Source organism: Corythoichthys intestinalis, chromosome 14, assembly GCF_030265065.1.
Source record: "Corythoichthys intestinalis isolate RoL2023-P3 chromosome 14, ASM3026506v1, whole genome shotgun sequence".
In the NCBI taxonomy this organism is placed as follows: Eukaryota; Metazoa; Chordata; class Actinopteri; order Syngnathiformes; family Syngnathidae; genus Corythoichthys; species Corythoichthys intestinalis.
In genome coordinates this window covers 18,432,225-18,453,809 of record NC_080408.1, presented here as the reverse complement: position 1 = coordinate 18,453,809, position 21,585 = coordinate 18,432,225, and the positions used below count along the sequence as shown (strand labels likewise).

At 38.4% G+C, this 21,585-nt stretch overlaps 1 protein-coding gene across 4 annotated transcripts; it reads left to right on the top strand.

Moving 5' to 3' along the window:
• The first annotated feature begins 1,236 nt into the window (after positions 1–1,236).
• Positions 1,237–18,046, top strand: LOC130929353 (protein-cysteine N-palmitoyltransferase HHAT-like protein). 4 transcript variants are annotated; one of them, XM_057856449.1, is made up of 14 exons: positions 1,237–1,266; positions 2,288–2,538; positions 3,342–3,454; positions 7,784–7,851; positions 7,950–8,063; positions 8,513–8,533; positions 8,748–8,942; positions 9,038–9,247; positions 9,386–9,557; positions 12,256–12,400; positions 12,479–12,514; positions 12,599–12,800; positions 12,950–13,091; positions 14,561–18,046. In XM_057856449.1, exons 3-14 carry the CDS (start codon positions 3,349–3,351, stop codon positions 14,701–14,703), a joined length of 1,554 nt encoding a protein of 517 aa, XP_057712432.1. In that variant the 5' UTR covers positions 1,237–1,266; positions 2,288–2,538; positions 3,342–3,348; the 3' UTR covers positions 14,704–18,046. The 4 variants fall into 4 exon arrangements, with proteins under 4 accessions (XP_057712432.1, XP_057712435.1, XP_057712434.1 ...); XM_057856452.1 differs by lacking the exons at positions 1,237–1,266; positions 2,288–2,538; positions 3,342–3,454; positions 7,784–7,851 and having other exon boundaries at positions 7,949–8,063; positions 8,513–8,528; XM_057856451.1 differs by lacking the exons at positions 1,237–1,266; positions 2,288–2,538; positions 3,342–3,454; positions 7,784–7,851 and having other exon boundaries at positions 8,027–8,137; positions 8,513–8,528.
• The last annotated feature ends 3,539 nt before the right edge of the window (positions 18,047–21,585 follow it).

Below are 21,585 nucleotides of genomic sequence, written 5' to 3'. Positions count from 1 at the left end.
GACGTGTACTGGCTTCAGCAGGGGGACACGTCTGGCAGTGCAGGATTTGTTTGTTTTTTTCTCCACATTCTGTCTCTCATGGTTGAGGTTTACCCATGTTGACAATTACAGGCCTCTCTAATCTTTTCAAGTAGGAGAACCTGCACAATTGGTGGTTGATTAAATACTTATTTGCCCCACTGTATATATCCTGAAGTCTTAGACAATAACGCTGAGTGCAGAAGGATGAGCGAAGAGGGAGCGCCCTCACCTGTCAGAGACACACTATTATGATGAGCATGAACCTGCCTGACTGCTTGCTATGAACCATTATGGTTGTTTTTGGACGTTTTTTTTTTTAAAGACACCTTTCGGATCTCCAAGCATTGCACAACACTCTTGTGGCTGCCTGGAGACACACTAGTTTTGGCCATGCTCTGGCAGAGGATTGCTATTAAATCACAGTTATCCAGCGAAACGTAGCCAAAATGTGTCCAAAATGAGGCTGACTGAAAGGCTCAAATATCTCTGGGGCACTCGGCGGGGCCCATTTGTGGCATTTATTGTCACTTCTTGAGCTGAAACAGACAGATAAATTGTATAACTAGTCATAAGTGCTTCGGGGTTGCTTTGTAAATGTTTGTTTTTCTAATACAAGTACACAAGAATGTGACAAAGGGAGTCAAGTTTCAAATGAGTTGTAAGGACAGCTTATGCGTTAAATATAAAATCATATTCTGTAAGTAAAGATAGCATATTGATGATGAGATTGTTAAAAACTGTATTGCAACATTGTTCTCTCTGCTCTACTGGTCTATGCTGTTACTATGAGGGTGTATTTTGTTTTATTTTATTTTATTTTATTTTATTTTATTTTATTTTTATTTTATTTTATTACACTGTGAAGGCCCAGTTGCAGTGCTCACGGTTCGCCACTGTTAGCTTTTATTTTTATCAGGAGTGGAAGATACAGTAGCTGTTGATAAAGGTATTTCTTCTGACCAAAAGGACAAACAAAGTCATGTAAATAAGTAGGCCTAAAGGAAAAAATATATATACTGTATTTCTGAATGGTGAGATGTAAAATTCTAGAATGACACACTAGTGACCTGGTACACACATTAAATGTTTTTGTTTTTTGTTTTGTTTTTTTTCAACAAATTTCTATTGTTTATCTTTCATAACAATTAAACTATGTAACATAAAGATGCTATACATTTTACTTTGCATTTTATTGTTTGTGTAGAACAAGATCACACTTTGAAGGCTCCAAACAGCAGAATTCAGGTATTTAATCAGGATTGGATAAAACGTCACACGGAAGATTTTTATTGTCATCATAAATATTCAGAGTACATTGAAGAAAAAGAAAGTACTTAGTAAGAACACAATTACTGTCTTTCAAGTATATGACACAACAAAGCAACAATGTGACATGAAATATATAATACTGTATATAGTCAAAAATTTGCAACAGTGTTGGGAGTAACAAATGACATGTAGTGGGAATATGTAATATACTGTAATTTAAAAAATTAAAATGACGTTCTCAAACATGACACTGTGTTTCCTTAAATGTGACTTCGAAGCGCCACCCTGTGGTGTAATATATTGATTTTGAATTTAGATTCTTTTGAATTTTTTAAAAATTCATAACAATTTGGGGGGATCACCTTGTTGTACTCGCATTTAAAACCTAAAAGAACATTGGTTTTGGAACAGTTTATCCTTTTCATTTTTGAATTTTTTAAAAATCCGTATTTTTTGAATTTGAATTTAGACATAATCACTTGTCTCTAAAATTGTGCATTTCTGCCATAACTTTAAATAAACGTGTGCCGTTGTTTCTACCAAAATCCTTATTTTCATCATTTGAAAGGATTTATTTAAAAGATGAATTTAAAAGTAAAAAAAAAAAAAAAAAAAGATAATTATTTTTATATTGGCAGTGGGATGATCGAACTTGTTCCACTAGTACAGAATCACATTTTCAACAGGGTTACTTGCATTTCTAATTCTAATAGACTATAATAGTATTAAACGTATTCTTGATATTGTGTTATTGTTTCATGTATACTGGTATATATGTCTTTGGCATTACATTGTGTATCAGTGTAATGCCAAAGTATAAAGCACTTGACCTAGCATTAAAAGAACAGCTTAAGTGTATTTTCAATCTCCTATTTGTGTAATGGAAGAAAATCATGCAAGTGATGCATCTTTGAGTAGATACTACAGACAGATGCACCTGCTCTCCCACTCACTTTTAACCACTAAGAATGTCCCTGAGTGTTTGGTTGTTCTACAGTGAGCACCAGTGGACCACTCCTCTCTGTGGTGCAGTAGTGGCGGATAAATATAACCCCCCTCCACCTCCTCCCTCCTCTACCTCCTCCATTTGTTGAGTTCTGCAACATCCTGACTGGCCAAGGCTGTCAAATGCAGGCAACAAGCCCCCACAAGACGGATGATCTAGCCTTCTGCCACCACCCCCTTTTCTTTTATTTCTTCTCAATTCCGAGGAGACGGTCTCCATTTGCTGTGTGAAGCGGACACAAGGTTAGTCAAGTCTTGTACAGTAATAATAAAATCAAAGCCTGCGTGCTCTCATCTCTGCATACAGCAGGAAAACACTTACTCTTAGTTGGTATGCTGGACACTTTGCTGCACTCCTGCTGCTTAACCATGGTTACTTGGCATGATGCAGCACATGATGTGTTGTTGGTCCCAACTCTTTCTAACTTTGGCATCAAGTGCAATAATATATAAAGAATAAGTAAATCCAGCAAACCAATGCACCACTCATAGTCATTCCTGTCATTAGTAAAGTAGAGCGAAGCGAAGCCCCGACTCAGATCACATAGCACTGCAGCTGCACACCAACTGCTCAGGCTATAATAGGAGAGAGAGGTAAGGTTGCGCAGCTGACCATGCTGATTCCAAGGAGCCAGCCATGCAATCCTATTTAAGTCACTGTCTTGTCAATCCTTAAGGCTTAACAAGGCAATGTCAATATGTGAAAAGTCTGAATGTGACCATGGGTGCACTCCTTCAACACCATGTGTTTGTTTAGAACAGTTTTCCAAAGTAACTTACAATGTGTGTGTGTGTTTGAATATAATTGTATCGATGAAATCTGGCTGGAAACTATTAATTTGTATAGCACACGACTCACCAGTTAAAATTTGCCCACCCTTGTTCAGTTAGTGGTGTTATTTGTCTGTGGTAACAGTGATACGGTCAACATGACTTCAGTATATATATCACTCCCCTAAATTTCTTTACCTGTGTATTTTTACAATTATTATTAACCATGTTGTGTGGCTGATTATTTTTGTTTAACTGATGCCTCCTCCGTGCAGATACACCATGGGAATCAAGTCTGGCCTCCCCAGATATGAGCTGTATCTCTACACTGCTGTACTCTCTGGGGCCCTGGTATGGGCTGCCAGTTGGATATTTCAGGCGTCAAGCGGTGAGTGGCTGTGCACACTCTCGTTGCAAAATGGTTCGACCACTATTCTTTTTAACAGCAACTGTTGGTACAATCAAGCACGACCTCTTCCTAACATTTGACACCTTTCTATTAATATGAGGATAATTTCAGTACGACCCAAATACGTTCTGGAGAAATCTGTCAGGCTGAATCCCACTGTTTCATGAAGATGACAGATTTCACATATTTAAGCCTGAAACAATGCCTTTTGTTCCTGCATGGTAGTAAAAGTCATCCCGCAGATGTGAATGGCTTGAGTGTGATGTGGTGAATGGTACAGTCAGTGCAGTGAGCACTATCCTGTCAACTTTCCTGTTTTGCGTCTTCTTGAAAAGCTCATTTAAGGCTGCGCCTTCTGAGAGGAGTTAAAAAAGCTGTGGGATTTATGCTGGACTAACTCTCTCAACTGTGGCTGTGTGCCCAGAAATAAGAGGCTTTCCTCTGTTTGATATCCCTTTTCACAGCCATTAGTCAAATCAGGCAAAGCTATTGGACCTATAGGAGAAATTTACTGTCATTCAAATGTTTTCACCCTGTATATCTAATAAATAAAAATCAAAAGCACTAGGATTGTAACAATTGTATTTTTTATATCGATACACTAATTGTGCGAGGTTCCAACATTTGTGTAAAAGCCCAGGATGTCACAGTGAGTCTGTTATGCAATATCTAATTTTGTCACATTGATTGAAGTGCTCTCACACTTCAAAGTAACTGAATAATCCAGCAACGGCCTAGTGAATGTCATACAGTGGAGAGTGGACCCTCATGTTACGAGCACAATCCGTTCCACGAACAAGTCTGTAATGTCAGTGTGCTCGTATCAGAATTGATTTTCTTCATGATAAATAACAAAATTCCAGTTATTGCGTGCAATGCTTCCCATGACCCCCCATGTTACGTCTAAATAATAATTCATGGCATCACTTTTGAAGCAAAATCATCTGAAAAATTAAAAGTATAAAACAATGACATTTGTATACAACAGTGCTTCTCAATTATTTTGTAATACGCCCCCCTCAGGAACACGTAAACATTTCGCGCCCACCCAACTCCCTGCTGCCACTGTAAATAGTATCATTTACCATATAAAATTATTATACGTACATAACTGCATAACATTGTGTCCTTGTGAACAAGAAAACAGTAATATAGTTCAAGTTACAGTAATGTATAACTTTGTAAACATTTTTTGTTGATGTTTTTAACAGAAAAGACAAAGCTCATCAGTTTGCCTTGATAAAAAAGAAGAAAAAAACGTTGCATCCAAACTGTAGACATATACTCAAGGTACATTTTTTGACCATTTGATACTGAAAAATAACTTTTAATAAAATCAACAAATACTAATACATTCAAATTGATTAGTTACATTAACTCAGAGTACAATATGCTAAACAATTTGACCATAAAAAAATTAATAGAACAAAGTTGACGGTGTCATTGTACAGAGGGACAGTTTTTATTTTTTCTGCAGGCAGTATCAACTCCTTTGCCATGGTGTGTTTTTTTTTTTGCACCAAACAACTTGGTATGCATCCTTATATGATGCTAACAGTGCTCGCTAGTTTACTTTTGTAACACTGACAAAGTGGGATGATTGCCGGCAATATTCGGCACTTTATCGCTGAGAAAAATCAAGTGGCTTATCAATGTGATTGGGGTCTAATGTCTTTAAGTGAGGTCTTAATTGATTTGGGTTCCATTTTTAGACACAGTAAACATACAGGTCTTTCCTCGTCTCCCACTGTATTAAAAGTGAAGCCAAACACTAATATGCATCGTCATATTTCCTCGTCGTAGCTCTTCATATTTCCGTGCTCGTTGCTGTGTGCGCTTGTTTGTTTAAAAATTCTGTGCACACTCTGAAAATGAGAGCGCCACTGCCACCCACTAAGTGGGTGCGCAATTACACGTTATTCTATTACAGCAATAAAGTATGTTCCCTGAGGTCATTGCGCTCCCCTCGAAATCGCTCTGTGCCCCCCAGGGGGGCCTCACCCACTATTTGAGAAGTACTGGTATACAAGCAATTACCATTAGGGCGACGTGACAAAAGTGTGAGGCAGGAGGAGAGAGGGAATGGGCAGCTATATTTACACCATAACATTAAAGGAAACAATAGCAGAATATGGACAAAACACAATTTTTTGTGTAAGTAAACTGAGGGACATGGTTAATGTTCACTTGTAAGCACAAATAATTTGGATGCATTTCGATGAAAACATTCTACCACTGGAGACAATGAGGATAAACTGCAGATTGGCAGATGGGGATTCTGACGATGCGAGATGCGCGTATGCCACCTAGCGGGATACCGAAACACTTAGGAAGTTAACTCCAAAGAGAGCTCGCATGCCACCTGGCGGGATACTCAGACAGTACTCAGTACTCAAAGGACGCAGACACGCCAAGCGTGAGAGAGGCTTTTCTGTATTTCGCACGTCACTAGTGTTGTGAAAATTTATTCGCATAACGAGACTAATTTTCTCAAGTGACAATGCTTTTATTGTATGATGAGGGTCTTTTAATCTAGCTTTTTAGCCATTGAACTCTATATAGCTAATAAGAATGTGAATTCACAACATTAGTACACTGCTGGCCAAAAGTATTGGAACTCCTGCAATTATCATTATCATCTTACACAAAACTCCAAAAATGGGCCGAACAAAGTATTGGCACCCTCAGCCTAATACTTGGTAGTACAACCTTTAGACAAAATAACTGCGAACAACCGCTTCCAGTATCCATCAATGAGTCTCTTACAATGCTCTGCTGGAATTTTAGACCATTCTTCTTTGGCCAACTGCTCCAGGTCTCTGAGATTTGAAGGGTGCCTTCTCCAAACTGCCATTTTCAGATCTCTCCACGGGTGTTTTAGGGATTCAGGTCTGGACTCATTGCTGGCCCCTTTAGAAGTCTCCAGTACCTTCTCTCAAACCATTTTCTTGAGCTTTTTGAAGTTTGTTTTTGGTCGTTGTCCTGCTGCAAGACCTCTGAGGGAGACCCAGCTTTCTCACACTTGGCCCTACATTGTGCTGCAAGATTTGTTGGTAGTCTTCAAACTTCATAATGCCATGCACACGGTCAAGCAATCCAGTGCCAGAGGTAGCAAAGCAACCCCAAAACATCAGGGAACCTCCGCCATGTTTGACTGTGGGGACCGTGTTCTTTTCTTTGAAGGCCTCGGTTTTTCCCCTGTAAACTATGTTGATGCCTTTTCCCAAAAAGCTCTACTTTTGGTCTCATCTGACCAGAGAACATTCTTCCATAACGTTTTTGGCTTTCTCAGGTAAGTTTTGGCAAACTCCAGCCTGGCTTTTTTATGTCTTAGTGTCAAAAGTGGGGTCTTCCTGGGTATCCTACCACAGACTCCTTTTCATTAAGACGCCGGCGGATAGTATGGGTTTGACAGTGTTGTACCCTCGGACTTTGGATGTTAGTCAAGGTTCTTTATCAGCCATCCGCACAATCTTTCGTTGAAATCTATCATCAATTTTTCCTTTCCCTCCACATCTAGGGAGGTTAGCCACAGTGCCATGGGCTTTACACTTATTAATGACACTACACACAGTAAACACAGGAACATTCAGGTCTTTGGAGATGAACTTGTAGCCTTGAGATTGCCCATGCTTCCTCACAATTTTGCTTCTCAAGTCTTCAGACAGTTCTTTGGTTTTCTTTCTTTTCTCCATGCTCAATGTGGTACACACAAGGACACAGGACAGAGGTTGAGTCAACTTTAATCCATTTCAACTGGCTGCAAGTGTGATTTGGTTATTGCCACCACCTGTTATGTGCCACAGGTAAGAAACAGGTGCTGTTTATTACACAAATTAGAGAAGCATCACATGATTTTTCAAAGGGTGCCAATACTTTTGTCCGGCCCATTTTTGGAGTTTTGTGTAAAATGATAATGATTTAATTTTTTCCCCCATTCTCTTTTATGTTTATTCATTGCAAGCAAAATAAATAAAGATATTACTACCAAAGCATTTGTAATTGCAATCATTTTCTGGGAGAAATAGACAATTATCCGACAGAATTGCAAGGGTGCCAATATCTTTGGCCAGCAGTGTAAAATTTGATTTAGTATGTGATCACAGGCACTAAGTACTGTCCATTTACCACAAAGACTGTTCACTGAAATAGTTTTAACTTTTAATTTTCTGAAATTTAAGTTTTATTTAATTTTATTTATTTATTTATTATTATTATTGTTTTTTATTTTTTATTTTTATTTTTTAACTTTTTCCAACACAGCATAATGCGCTTTAGTTATTCTTCACAATTGTGTTCTTTACTCAGAGAATGTAAGCAGAAAGGCATTCAAAGAAAGTGTGAAACCGGGATGGTACTACTTTGGCAGGAAAATGGTAAATTACTTCATAGATCTACTTGGATTTTTGGCGTATTTTCTCTTTTAAATTATCATGATCTTGACTGTGTCTGCTTGCTTCTGTTCCTTCAACAGGATGTTGCAGACTTTGAATGGGTGATGTGGTTCTCGACATTCCGCAATCATATTCTTTTTGCTCTCACTGGTCATGTGATTTTTGCCAAGATCTTCACCTTGCTGGCCCCAAAGGTGCATACGTGTGTACTGAATGTGTGTGTCATAGAGAGAAAATGAGGATTGCCATGGCATAGCACTGCATGAAGGTATATTTGCCTCTTTGTTTACACTGTAAATTTTGATGTGTATTTAATATTTGTGCATGTTGTATACTACTTTATGGTTTAAGATCATTACTCGGGTGTGTTGTGATGTATTTTAAACAGAATTATTGTGATTCAACAAGAGACCTTTCACATTACAATTGATTTTTCTTTCATTCAATTGATTCCAATTGAAATGTACTAGTATTCATCATACTACTGGTATAAGGTATGGATTGGTGCATGCGAATGAGCGGAATGTCATTAAGTTTCATTATAAATGTGAAAGCAAATGCAATTCTGTGAAATCTGGCATATTTAAAACTTTTCAATGTGTTTTAAATGTGTTTTCTGTCTTGTTTCATGCTGGCAATGAAGATTGGTATAGATGGATGTAAGGTAACCTTAATAAACTTGTGAATGTTTGCCATCATAACACTTGTGTTGTGTCATTTTACTCACGTGTCTTTTTCCCTTCACCAACTAAACAAATACTTCTCCTTTGTGGTAGACAACCTATGTTGTATGGCACTAACAGCATTTTTTTTTTTTAATTAGTCATCAAAAATTCAACCATAGTATCAATGTAATAGTGATTCCTCTTTTCCTACAGCACAGATCGCTCATCTTCTGTGTGTATGGTGGTCTGGCGGTCTTAATCACGATGGGCTGGACCTTCATGGGTTTAGTTCTCTCACACTGCATCATACTGTACAGTGTGGCCCTGATAAAAATGAAATGGATGTGCTTTGCTGCAGGCCTGGCCACACTAGCATCAATTAAGCTGGAGCCATATAACGCCTGGCAGGTAAGTATCACTTTCTGAACAACTTCACAGATTTAAGGTTTCATTCCAGAATTACTAAACAAATCCATCATTTAATTTACCCCTGGTGCCTAAAGGAAACATTGGTGACTGGCTCTTTTGATCTGCAAGACATTCTCTTTTACGGAGGTTGTGGCTTCACCATCATGCGCTGCATGAGCTTTGCTTTGGAGAACTGTGAGAAGAAAGATGGCAACTACACTTTCTGTGACATGATGAAGTATAACTTCTACCTTCCCTTCTTCTTCTTTGGACCTGTCATGACCTTTGACAAGTATCACACCCAGGTAGTATTTGGTGGAGATAAATCTAAAGCAGGTTAAATTTAACCCTTGTATTGTGTTCAGGTCTGAGGTTTTTTTTTGAGCATTTCTTTCAACAAATATTGATTGTCTGTTTTCAACTTCAGTTATTTGATTCCATAGGTAAACAACACCATGCTGACCCGCAAGGAGAGGGAGATGTGGAACATCACTACCAAAGCCATATTGCACCTGGCAATGATTTTGATGGTGGATGCCTTTTTTCACTATCTCTACATCTTGACGATCCCAAGTGACATGATGCTGGTAACCAAACTTTCTGACTGGTGTCTAGGTGAGTGGACCGTTTATGTGATTGCAAACATGCTTTATCAGCCTGTTGAGAGACTGCATTGCAGGTATACATATGCTGTAGAGTGAGGAAAATAAGTACCGTATTGGCCCGAATATAAGATGGTGTTTTTTGCATTGAAATAAGACTGAAAAAGTGGGGGTCGTCTTATATTCGCAGTCTAGACGTGATACCCGTTCACGACACTAGATGGCGTCAAACATCATTGAAGCGATGTTCTGTCATGACCGATCTCAGCTACTCTTTTTAGTTTAACCAGTTTGCATTATTTTATTGCAATGTTTTTCCTTATTCAGATTTGTTTCAAGACTACAGTTACAGTTAGACTTCACTTTGATGGTTAATGCAGTTATTGCAATTTTGTTGTTTTATCACAATAGGTTGGTTTATTTACATTTCAAAAACCAGAAGCCATTCATTTACGAATGCGATTGCACTTTAGTTTACATATTTAAATGTTCAGATATTAAAATTAGAATGAGGCAAAATAACATGCCTTTTCTCTTAAATATATTGTTATAATCATTTGTTTCAGATGTACTGTAATTATTTTCTGTATAAAAATTAATTTGGTGTTCAAAAAGTCTTTTTTCAAACTTGAGTCTTGAAAAAGAGGGGGTCGTCTCATAATCAGGGCCGTCTTATATTCGGCCCATTACGATATTTGAACCCCCTGCGATTTTGCAAGTTCTTCCACTTAGAAATGATGGGTGGGTTTGAAATTTTCATGGTAGGGGCTTGTCCACTGTGAGAGACAATCTAAAGAAAAAAAATCCAGAAATCATAGTGTATGATTTTTTTTTTAACAATGTATTTGTATTATACTGCTGCAATATTGCAAATATGTATTTGAACACCTGTCTATTAACTAGAAATGTGAGCCTCAAAGACCTGTTAGTCACCTTTAAAAAGTCCAACGAATGAGTGGAGATTGACTTTCTGAGTGACTTTTTGACATGTTTGAGTCGGTTAGCTGCATTTAAACACCTGTCCACCCCATACAATCAGGAGGACTCCACATCCTAACATGGTCAAGACCAAAGAGCTGTCCAAAGACACCAGAGACAGAATTTTAGGGTGGACAGGGTTACGGGGCAATTGCCAAGCAGCATGCTGATATAAGATCCACCATTGGAGCAATTATTAGAAAATGGCTTAGGCTAAAATTGACTGTCAGTCTCCCTCGGGCTGGGGTTCCTTGCAAGAGCTACTTCGTAGGGTCTCAATGATCCTACGAATGGTGAGGAATCAGCCAAAACTACGCAGGGGTATCTGGTCAATGACCTGAAAGGAGCTTGGACCACCCTTTCCAAAGTTACTATTGGTAATACTCTAAGATGTCATGGTTTGAAATCATGCATGGCAGGGAAGGTTTTCCTGCTTGAACCAGCACATGTCCAGGCTTGTTTTAAGTTTGCCAATGACCATTTGGATGATCCAGAGGAGTCATGGGAGAAAGTAATGTAGTCGTAGGAGATCGAAATGGAACTTTTTTGTCTTAATTCCACTCATAGTGTTTGCAGGAAGAAGAATGATGAACACCATCCCTACTGTGCAGCATGGGGAAGGTAGCATCATACTTTGGGTTCTTCTGAATATGGGACTGGATGACTGTACTGTATTAAGGCAAGGATGACCATGGCCATATACTGTATTGTGAGATTTTGGGGAATAACCTCCTTCCCTCAGTTAGAGCATTGAAAATGAGTCGTGACTGGGTCTTTCAACATGACAATTGCCCAAAGGAGTGGCTTAGTAAAATACATATCAAGGTTCTGGAGAGGCCTAGCCAGTCTCCAGACCGAAAACCAATAGAATATCTTTGGAGGAAGCTCGAACTCCATGTTTCTCTTGGACAGCCCAGAAACCTGATTGATCTAGAGAAGATCTGAGTGGAGCAGTGGTGCAAAATCCATGCTGCAGTCTGTGCAAACCTCGTGAAAAGTTACAGGAAATGTTTGACCTCCGTAGTTGCAATCAAAGGCTACTGTACCGAATATTACCATTGATTTTCTCTGGTGTTCAAACAATTATTTGCAGCAGTACATTACAAATACTGCAAATTGTTAAAAAAAAATCATACACCGTGATTTCTGGATTTTTTATTTTTATTTTTTGTATGAGTTTCTCTCACAGTGGACAACACCTACCATGAAAACGTCCTTCATTTTAAGATTTAGAAGTGATATTAGAAATGAAAGCTTTTATGCATTTAGCAGCGATTTTGGAAAATAAGTTATGATGTTATTTTGTGTAGGCCATATTTATTTGAGTAGAGCGGTCAATAAGGTGGCAGATCCACCCAAATAAGACACCAAAAACCTTGAAGCAAAAATCAAGGACGAGCATATCCTGCTTCGGCAGGATCCGACATAAATTATGTGCTGTGTCCCCCCCCAAAAAACTGACTTATATTTCAGTGCAATTTCTATATGTTTTTATTCTCTTCATGCATTTTTGGGCTAGTGGGACTCATATACTTAAGTGCGACTCATAGTCTGAAAATTTATCGTACTTTTTTGTAATAATCTACCAATACTTTAAGTTAAATAGTACTTTTACCATCGGTATTTATTGAACTATTCGTGTCAATCAATTTGCTGTGGTGTATTTTTTTTTTATCCCCAACAAAGAGTTATATAATTTTTCTGGTCTCATTTACTTGTATTTATCCTTGCAGCTGGCCTAGCTTACTTCAACCTGGTGTATGATTGGTTAAAAGCAGCCGTGATGTTTGGAGTTATTAACACGGTAGCAACACTGGACCACCTAGACCCTCCTCAGCCTCCTAAGTGTATCACAATGCTATATGTCTTCGCTGAGACGTGAGTAACAATAAACCTGTGCTTTTCATGTTGGATCCAGAATCAGAAGTGAACACAAATGTATTTTTTTCTTATTAGACACTTTGACAGAGGCATCAATGATTGGCTATGCAAGTAAGTATTTCAATAGAAGCTCTTTGATGAACACTCAACATTAAATACCATCATTGAATTACTTCTTAATCAGATATTTCACAGGTATGTTTATGACTACATTGGTGGAGCTCATGATCAAATCTTCAAGGAGCTCATGGCCACCATTAGCACCTTTGCCATCACCACCCTATGGCTCGGTCCATGTGAATTGGTGTATATCTGGTCTTTTTTCAACTGCTTTGGACTGAACTTTGAACTATGGGTAGCCAAGCTCTTCTCTATTCCGCCATTTTCTACCATGGAGGTGAGAAACACCAACAAATTCTTCAAACTACAGATATCATACACGTTTAGAAATGTCATCAATTTCTCTTATACAGCACCCCTCAATGTACTCATAAAATGAAAAGTAAAGGCCTCTCTTTGTACTTGTGTCTTCTGCATGTACTCTAGGGGTTTATGGGGGAAGCCATGTCACGCAGGATCCGGGGTCTGTTCAATGCTGCTAATTTCTGGGCCATCGTCCTCTACAACGTTCTTTCCCTGAACAGTTTGGAATTTGCTAAACTGGTTGGAAGAAGATTGATTTTCAAAGGTAGGGAGGAATAAATTCTGTTACATCCCTTCAGAGTCATGTTTCCAGAGGTCGGAAAAAGTACTTCCACACATTTTGTAAGATGTCTTAAGCTTAATCCATATAAAATGAGTAGAAAACACCCGTACTGTATTTCTTTTTAAATGTGAGGAGTTCAAGTAACATGTACTCAGGTAAAGTAAGTTAGCTTTTTGGAAGTTGTACCAGTCAAAAATGCACATAGAGAAAACATATGACGGAAAACACACAGGTGACTTGAAGTTCCGCTCTGAGATCCCCAATTTAGCCAAATTTCAAAATTGTCCGATATGCATGTGTGATACATCATTGGAAAACTTAAAATCTCGATTTTCTGGGGGGAGAAAAATTTTGAACAGGAGGGCATTAAAAAAAAAAAATGTAAACAGCAAATCCCTAACTGGAGGTGAGAGCACGCGAGAGCAGAATTAAAGACGCCACGATTTTAACGAGATATTATCGCGTGCTTACCTCGTTTCGATCCAAAAACTCTATGTAGCCTATATCACCGAGTGTCAAGACACAGGTCCGCAGCTGGATTTTTTGGTGATTTTATGGGTTAAACATGGTAATATAACAAGGGTCGCGATGCAGAAATCGCAGGCATCAAGGAGCAATAAAGATTTTCATTTTCATATATTTACCCTTTTAAAGTTTTTTTCCCCCAATTTTTCTTTGTTTGGATCATTTATTTATCATCTAAAATATTGGGAAAAATGCGACAGTAACGAAAAAAATACAATTAAGCCATAGTTATGAGGTACATATCCGTGACTTTTTTACAGACCCCAATTTTTTCATTGTGACGGAATTTGTTTAAAAGTTTAAAATATGCGAGTGAATAATTTTTTAAAGTCATTTTTTTTCTTAAACTAAATATTAGACATCGATATTTATTCTAAGCTAAAAATGACAGACATTTCGAATAATAAATACAATCACTTACCTTCTTTTTATGGCTAGGTTGAAACAAAAGCGTTTGCGCCACGTCTGTAAATGGGTTTTTCCAGGTGTCTGTTAATGTAACATATGAACAGATATTCAAATAACTAAATAACTACAATGTTGTAACCCCAAACTATAGAAACTGGGCCCCTACTAAAAGCTTTAAATAGCTTATTCGGAGTGTCCCCTTCATGCATCTGATCAGATGAACTGCTTGTACATATGACCATGTTCCTGTGTGTACCATGATATGATGTGTGAATAAACTAAACTAAACTAAACTAAACTAAACTAAACTAAACTAAACTAAACTAAACTAAACTAAACTAAACTAAACTAAACTAAACTAAACTAAACTAAAAAAGAAAAGGAAGTGACTATAGAAAGTACAGTAATACAGCACCTGAAAAATCTTTTTAAGTACTGTAATGTATTCCATGACTGCCTTTTTTATTTTCACATATGTGGAAGATAATATATATGGTCTATTCTTATTTTTTATTCAGGTTTTCCCATCTCCACCATCTCTGTTCTTTTGGTGACCTACTGTGGCGTACAGCTGATCAAAGAGCATGAAAGACAGGACGCACTACTAGAGGATGTGCAGCCAGTCAAACCACTAGATGGTGGCAAAGAAAAGGCAGAATAGACATGTCCAAGTCTGTAACGTTTATTTAATCTGCAGTATTCACAACAGAACAGCAATTTAACAGCCAGGTTGTGATTTTCAGTATGTTGGTCACAATACAGTGATTTTGTTATTTGTAGTCAGACGTTTACTAAAGTGCACTTTTCTAGTGACAATCGTTGGCACAAAGACCCTTTGATGGAACATGTTTATTGTCTCCAGACATTGCAAAAAAACTAAGTCTGCCAATTACAGTTTGAATGAGAGCACATTATATTTTATTTTATTTTACTTTAAAGCAACACCAGGTAACTTTTCAATTTTTATAAATGAATTTTAAAACATTTGGGATAATATGTCGACTGACAACTAGTTGAATGACAACTATTTTATATTTTAAGGGGCTCTGTATCGCTTTCACCGGCACTAATTAACTTTGAGGAGGGTGGCAGGAACCCTGCAACACAAAAAATAAAAAACTGCAAATGTGCTGACTGCTTTACAGCATACGTCATTTCCCCCTTTCCCCATTCATTATAAATATGGAAGTCGATGCGAACGCTTTCGGGCGAATTTTGCGAAGATGATGGAGCAACAAGAGAGATAAAACTGCCCCCCCAACCGAACAAGTCAGCGCTGACGAATTCGGGCGGGGTGGTTAGCCACACTAAGATACACGGTTGCTAACCGTCATATGCTATTGTTTAGCCACAACTGGATTCATTACCTTATTGTAAGTCATCCTTCACACAGTCGCTGGAAACAGAAATGTTGTTTAATCCATCTGCAGGTGACCGAGAGACGGATTTTTGATTGATTGATGATTTTACGACACTGTACGGGTATGCGCTGATCCTCATAGGAAACATACACTCCTGATCAAAATCTTAAGACCAGTTAAAAAATTGCAATAATTTAAATTTTGCACTGTTGTAGCTTAAGAGGTTTCTAAGTAGAGTTTCAAAATGCAAAAAAGAAGAAATGAGAGCAAGAGACTAAATGTTTTGAGCGGCATTTCATTGAGAAGAACGATTTAACTAAAATAAGCTGTTCATCAGCTGATCAAAAAATTAAGACCATAGCTAAAAAAAACCCCTTAAACAGGAATTACAGTCTCAAAAACAGACTCATTAATGAGTAGCTCCACCATTATTGTTGATCATTTCAAAAATTCGTATTGGCATGCTTGATGCGAGTGTTTCCAAAAGGCTTGTAGGAATGTTGCTCCAAGTGGTGAAGATGGCTTCATGAAGGGCGTCCACTTTCTGGAACTGATGTCCATTTTTGTAAAGTTTCCTTGCCATCCATCCCCAAATGTTCACAATTGGATTTAGATCAGGGGAACATGCAGGAAATCAAAAGAGTGATGTTAAAACAATCCTTTGTCAGACGGGCATTGTGAATTGCAGCATTGTCCTGCTGAAAAACCCAGTCATCACCACACAGACGAGGGCCCTCATTAATGACGGATGCCTGCTGCAATATCTCCACGTAGCCGGCTGCTGTTTGACACCCCTGCACAACCGGGAGCTCCATTGTTCCATTAAAGCAGTACTTCTCAAACAGTGGGGCGCGCCCCCCTGGGGGGGCACAGAGCGATGCCAGGGGGGGCGCATGTGACCTCGGGGAACATGTTTTTTTTTTTTTTTTTTTGCCGCACTGGAATAAAGTGTACTTGCACATCCATTCAGTGGGTGGCAGTGGCGCTCTCATTTTCAGAGTGCGCGCAGTATTTTTGAACTAAAGGAAGAGCACTCAGCACACACAGAAAACAGATATGAAGAGCAGTGAGCAGCCGTTTTCGAAAGCCGTTTTCCGACCGGACTCACTCACGCAGCGACCCACTGTCTTGTCCGGTTCTCACGTCGCCGCCCGAGAAGTGCCATTTTCGGCTTGGGATCGTCACGACGACCGCCCTCACCTACGGTTCTACCTCGGCCGCCGAGAATGCGCTTTTTTCGTGCCGTTTGCCTTTTAGCTTTGACTTTTAATACAGTGGGTGATGAGGAAAGACCACTGTTTACTGTGTCTAAAAATAATTATATCGGACAGTCAGAAGCCAAATCAATTAAGACGCCACTTAAAGACATTAGACCCCAATCTCATTGATAAGCCGCTTGATTGTTTTTCAGTGAAAACGTGCCGAATATTGCCAACAATCGTCCTGCTTTGTCAGTGTTATCAGTAAACCAGTGAGCATTGTTAGCATGCTCATTGCAAAATAACTCCACACCATTGCAAAGGAGGTAAATACTGTGAGCAGCAAAAATAAAAACTGTCCTTCTGTCCAAGGACACTCTTTTTTTCTTTTATTCAGTTTTGTTTTTTCGGTCAAATTTTTTGGCATATTGTCCTCATGAGTGAATGTTTCTAATCAATTTTAATTCATTATTTACTGATCTTATTACATTTTATTTTTCTGTATCAAATGGTCAAAAATGTACCTTGAGTGTATTTTTTACAGTTTGGATGTGACTTTTTTTGAAATTCAGGCAAAATTGATGCGCGTCAAGTCTTCTCTGTTACAAACAAAACAATGTTAATAAAGTTATACTTTATTATAAGTTGATCTATGTTACTTTTTTTCTTTATTACAAAAAAAGGACACAATGTTAGGCAGATGCGTATTTATAATAGTAATTTTATAGACAAATGATACTATTTACAGTGACGGCAGAGAGTTGGGGGGGTGCGCGAAACATTTACGTCTTTCTTGGGGGGGGCGTAACAGAAAATAATTGAGAAGCACTGCATTAAAGGAAAAGCACCCCAGATCATGATGGTGCCCCCTCCGCTGTGCCGTGTTGAAAAAATCTCAGGTGGCATCTCCCTGTCATGCCAGTAGCGTTGGAAGTCATCAGAACCATCAAGGTTAATTTTTTTCTCGTCAGAGAATGAAACTTTCTTCCAACCTTGAACGTCCCGTGTTTAGTTCTCGCTTGCAAAGGCCAAACGGGCAATTTTGTGGCGTTGAAGGAGACGTGGCCTTTGAAGACGTTTTCTTTAAAAATTTTTTTTTTTGAAGCCATTCCTTTGCAGGTGCCGTCTGATGGTTATTGGGCTGCAGCAGCAGCAGTAATGGCCTTAATTTGGGATGAGGATCATCCCGTGACGGAAAGCCCTTCAGATCTTCCGACTCAGTGCCGGTGAGATTTTTTTTGGGTCTACCACTTGATTTTTTTGTTTCATAAACCTCAGGATCTTTTAAGAAATGCAAAATGACTGTCTTACTGCGTTCAACCTCAGCAGCGATGGCACGCTGTGAAAGGGCCTTGTCTATGCAGCTCAACAATCCTGCCACGTTCGAAGGCAGTGAGTTTTTTTTTTACTTTTCCCATCAAGAGGTCTTGACAGTGTGATTAGTTGACAGAAAATGACATGGAATTTAAATTTTTGTCCAGATTTGGGCTTGGAAAGAATGTGGTCTTAAACTTTTGATCAGCTGATGAACAGCCTATTTCAGTTAAATTGTCCTTTTCAATAAATTGCCTGCTCAAAACATTTGGTCTCTTGTTCTCATTTCTTCTTTTTGCATTTTGAAACTCTACTTAGAAGCTTCTTAAGATACAACAGTGCAAAATGCAAATTCTTGCAATTTTTTAATTGGTCTTAAGATTTTGATCAGGAGTGTAGTTTTCTTTAAGGCAAACACTTTTGTCCACCGGTGTAGCTAAAATCGACCCAGTGTTGTTTTTGGCAGCCGTTTTAATTTTCTTTTTATTCTTAGTCTTTTGGACGAAAATATTATTAGTCTTAGTCATATTTTAGTCATTTCAAAATCGATTCGTCTTCGACTAGTTTTAGTCAACGAAAACTCAGACAAATTTCGTCTCGTTTTAGTCGACAATTTTTAATGTTTTCGTCTATGAACTTCAAAAGTTTTAATCCACGAATCAATAGATGAATGAAAGGTTTCCGAAAATTTCGAATGAACATGACAGACGAGGACATAACTGTAGAGTCTACAAGGACATCACCACTTTCGTGATGATAATACACACTCAGCAGGAAAAAAGCACATTATTTGCAATTAAATAATCTCACCTGGACGCTACGAACTGTATGTAAAATCTTTTCCAAGAGACACCGAGTCACCGTGCTAAATGCTGATGCTAGCGCAAGCGTTATGCTACTGCCACAACTTAGTTTGGTGTGTGATGAGCACCCAGTACAGACCTTAAAAGGCTAACTCAACATTGCATAGCCAAGATAAGAAAACAAAACTTACCAAGCAGCGCCTGACACATGTTTCACAAAAGCAGGCTGGAATGGGCACACCCTTAAGCCTGTGGGTGGGGCAAGGGGGGTGGGAGAGCGCACTGCACTGACACGACCAAACGCTGCTAACTAACACATAGAATAAGAAAATATCACACATTGTGAATTTATGACGATAACTATGGCAAATTTTCATTTCGTTTTCATGTCGTGAGACGACAGCTGGCATCCATCTCGTTATTTTTTTAGTCTCCCAAGACACATTTTCAGCGCGTCATCATGACGTCATCATCAGGAAATAATTGTTCGTTCGCCAAATATTATCGTTATCGTTGACAAAAGCAACACTGAATCAACCAAAATTGAAAAGTTACCAAGTGTTGCTTTAAGTGTCATCAAATTGAAATATTTATTAGATTGTGTTTTCGCTCCATTTGTCTTAATCAACAAATGTTTTAAAGGGTTAAAACTAGTGTTGCACCTGTACCTTTTTTTGCTCTTGTTACCGATTTTTTATTTTTCGAAAAAATATTATGTATATAAACACTACAGACTCACTTGAATGTAAAGTACTTTAATTGCTATCACGCCATAGTCAAACACTCCTTAAAAAGCTTTGTGAAATAAGAAAAATACTAAAACAAACTTTGTGAGTGCACAATCAAGGCCTTTATACCAAAATAGTACATTAGCTAAGCTTATGTGCTAATAATCACTTTTACTTTCACTACACAAGTTCGCCAGAGCTAACATCTTTATAGATGCTCATGTCAATGTCAGTGCTCATAAAACTTCAAATACTGACTGGTATTACTGTCTGACATGTACATTTAGCCACCATTTAAAGTATAACCAATACCATAGAAAATATAACTGCTAAATGAGTGGATTTTCCATCTTACAAAAAATATTCTATCACTTTTAGCTATTTTTTCCTATTTTTAATGCATTCTTCTCTATCTTCTTCATTGTTTTCTCCTTCTGCTTTATTGTTTTCTTCTTCTTTGTCGGCATTTGTAATCGGCGGCCATCTTAGGAAGGCCAACCAATGGTTGGAAACTAAATCTCGAAGAGCACATATTGAACAGTACCGGTGCATTTCTTAGTACTCCCGATGCGAATCCCTACATCTAAGTGCCGTATTGAGGCCCCTTCCAATACTAATATTGGTGCAACACTAGTTAAAACAATGTTGTGCAATGACGCCAGAAAAAACATAAAAGGTGCTGTGGAGTCCTCCACGTTGCATGCAGCTAATTGCATTGATTTATATCTGTTTCAAAGCCTAAATATCGACCAAGAATGTGCTGAATCTTGCTGAATGTGAAATGTCCCTGCTGAAAAAAGACATTACAGGAGTGACAAACTCATTCTTCTTTTTTCATATGATTATGAAGGCTTATCCTACTTGTGCCTAAAGCCTGCTTCTGTTATCATCACATTTTCATACATTTTTCTCTGTAGGAATTCAACAATCAACCAAAAAGTACATAAGTAAATCCCACCCCTTCCAATCCACAAATCAGCACTTTACAGTGTTGTGAATATTTGAATCTAGGTGCAGTAAATGTTCAGATGGACATCAACCCTGCACGTCTTCAACGGGTCCAAATTCGATCTGTTGAATTGATCTTGTGATGGCGCTGAGTGATGTCTTGTGCTATATCACCACAAGACGGCTTACTTTAGACAAATTTGATTACCATTGTTACACTCACACAATGACATTAAATGAAACCTTTAAAGGCCAGACAAACCAATGCTTATTCAATTCATTCTTCTCTTCTGGTGATTGAACTTGCTTGACCTCCGCCTCCCTCTCCAGTTATTGCTCTTACTGAGACGGATAACACATTTGCCAATAACCTATTTTTATGGACTCCAATAAAAAAATAAAAAAAAATTGTGTTGCTCGGTGACATTTCAGTGTGTGTCCATCACTCATTTTTACATGATGTAGGCTATGATTATTGAACAAATATCTGTTCTAAAATATGTAGTCTATAGTCAAATTATATTTTAATACATTGCATCACGCAGAAAGGATGTGTCGTGTACACATGCAAACATATACTTGCAGGTAAAAGAGCCACACTGGGGCAGCTCAGTGTGCTTCAGTTTTCTCTTTAATAACCTCACCTCAGGAGAAATTTGTCAGGGAGCAAGGGACGCGCATGCAGTCCTGAATAAACACCACATACATGTTATATTGAAAGACAATACTTTGTCCTCCTCATCTATGCACACCTCACCCTTTTGTTGTTTTTCTTCTTCCTAACTGAAATGAGGAACAAATTAGTTGTATGGTATGCTGATACCTTGCAACTTTTGACATATAGACCCTACTCACGTGACGTCACAGCCACGCCCCCGCGCCATGTTGTCCGTATGCTCGTCATGTTAATACATTAGCGCTTCGTAAATTCCTCCTATAGGGAATGGGACGTACTACGTCATTGTTTGGACGCGCCTCCATGCTGGTAATATGATTCACTTCCGGTCCGGCGGATTGTAACATGTGGTAGTGCTAAGCTAACTCCTTCGGTGTTTTAGAAAGAAAATATGGGTGCTTATTGTTGCGTTACCGGGTGCAACAGCGTCTCCTACGACAAAAAAAGGGGGTTAGGAAAAATGGACTCACTTTTCACCGTTTTCCTGCATGGAAGACCAAATATCAGATCACGA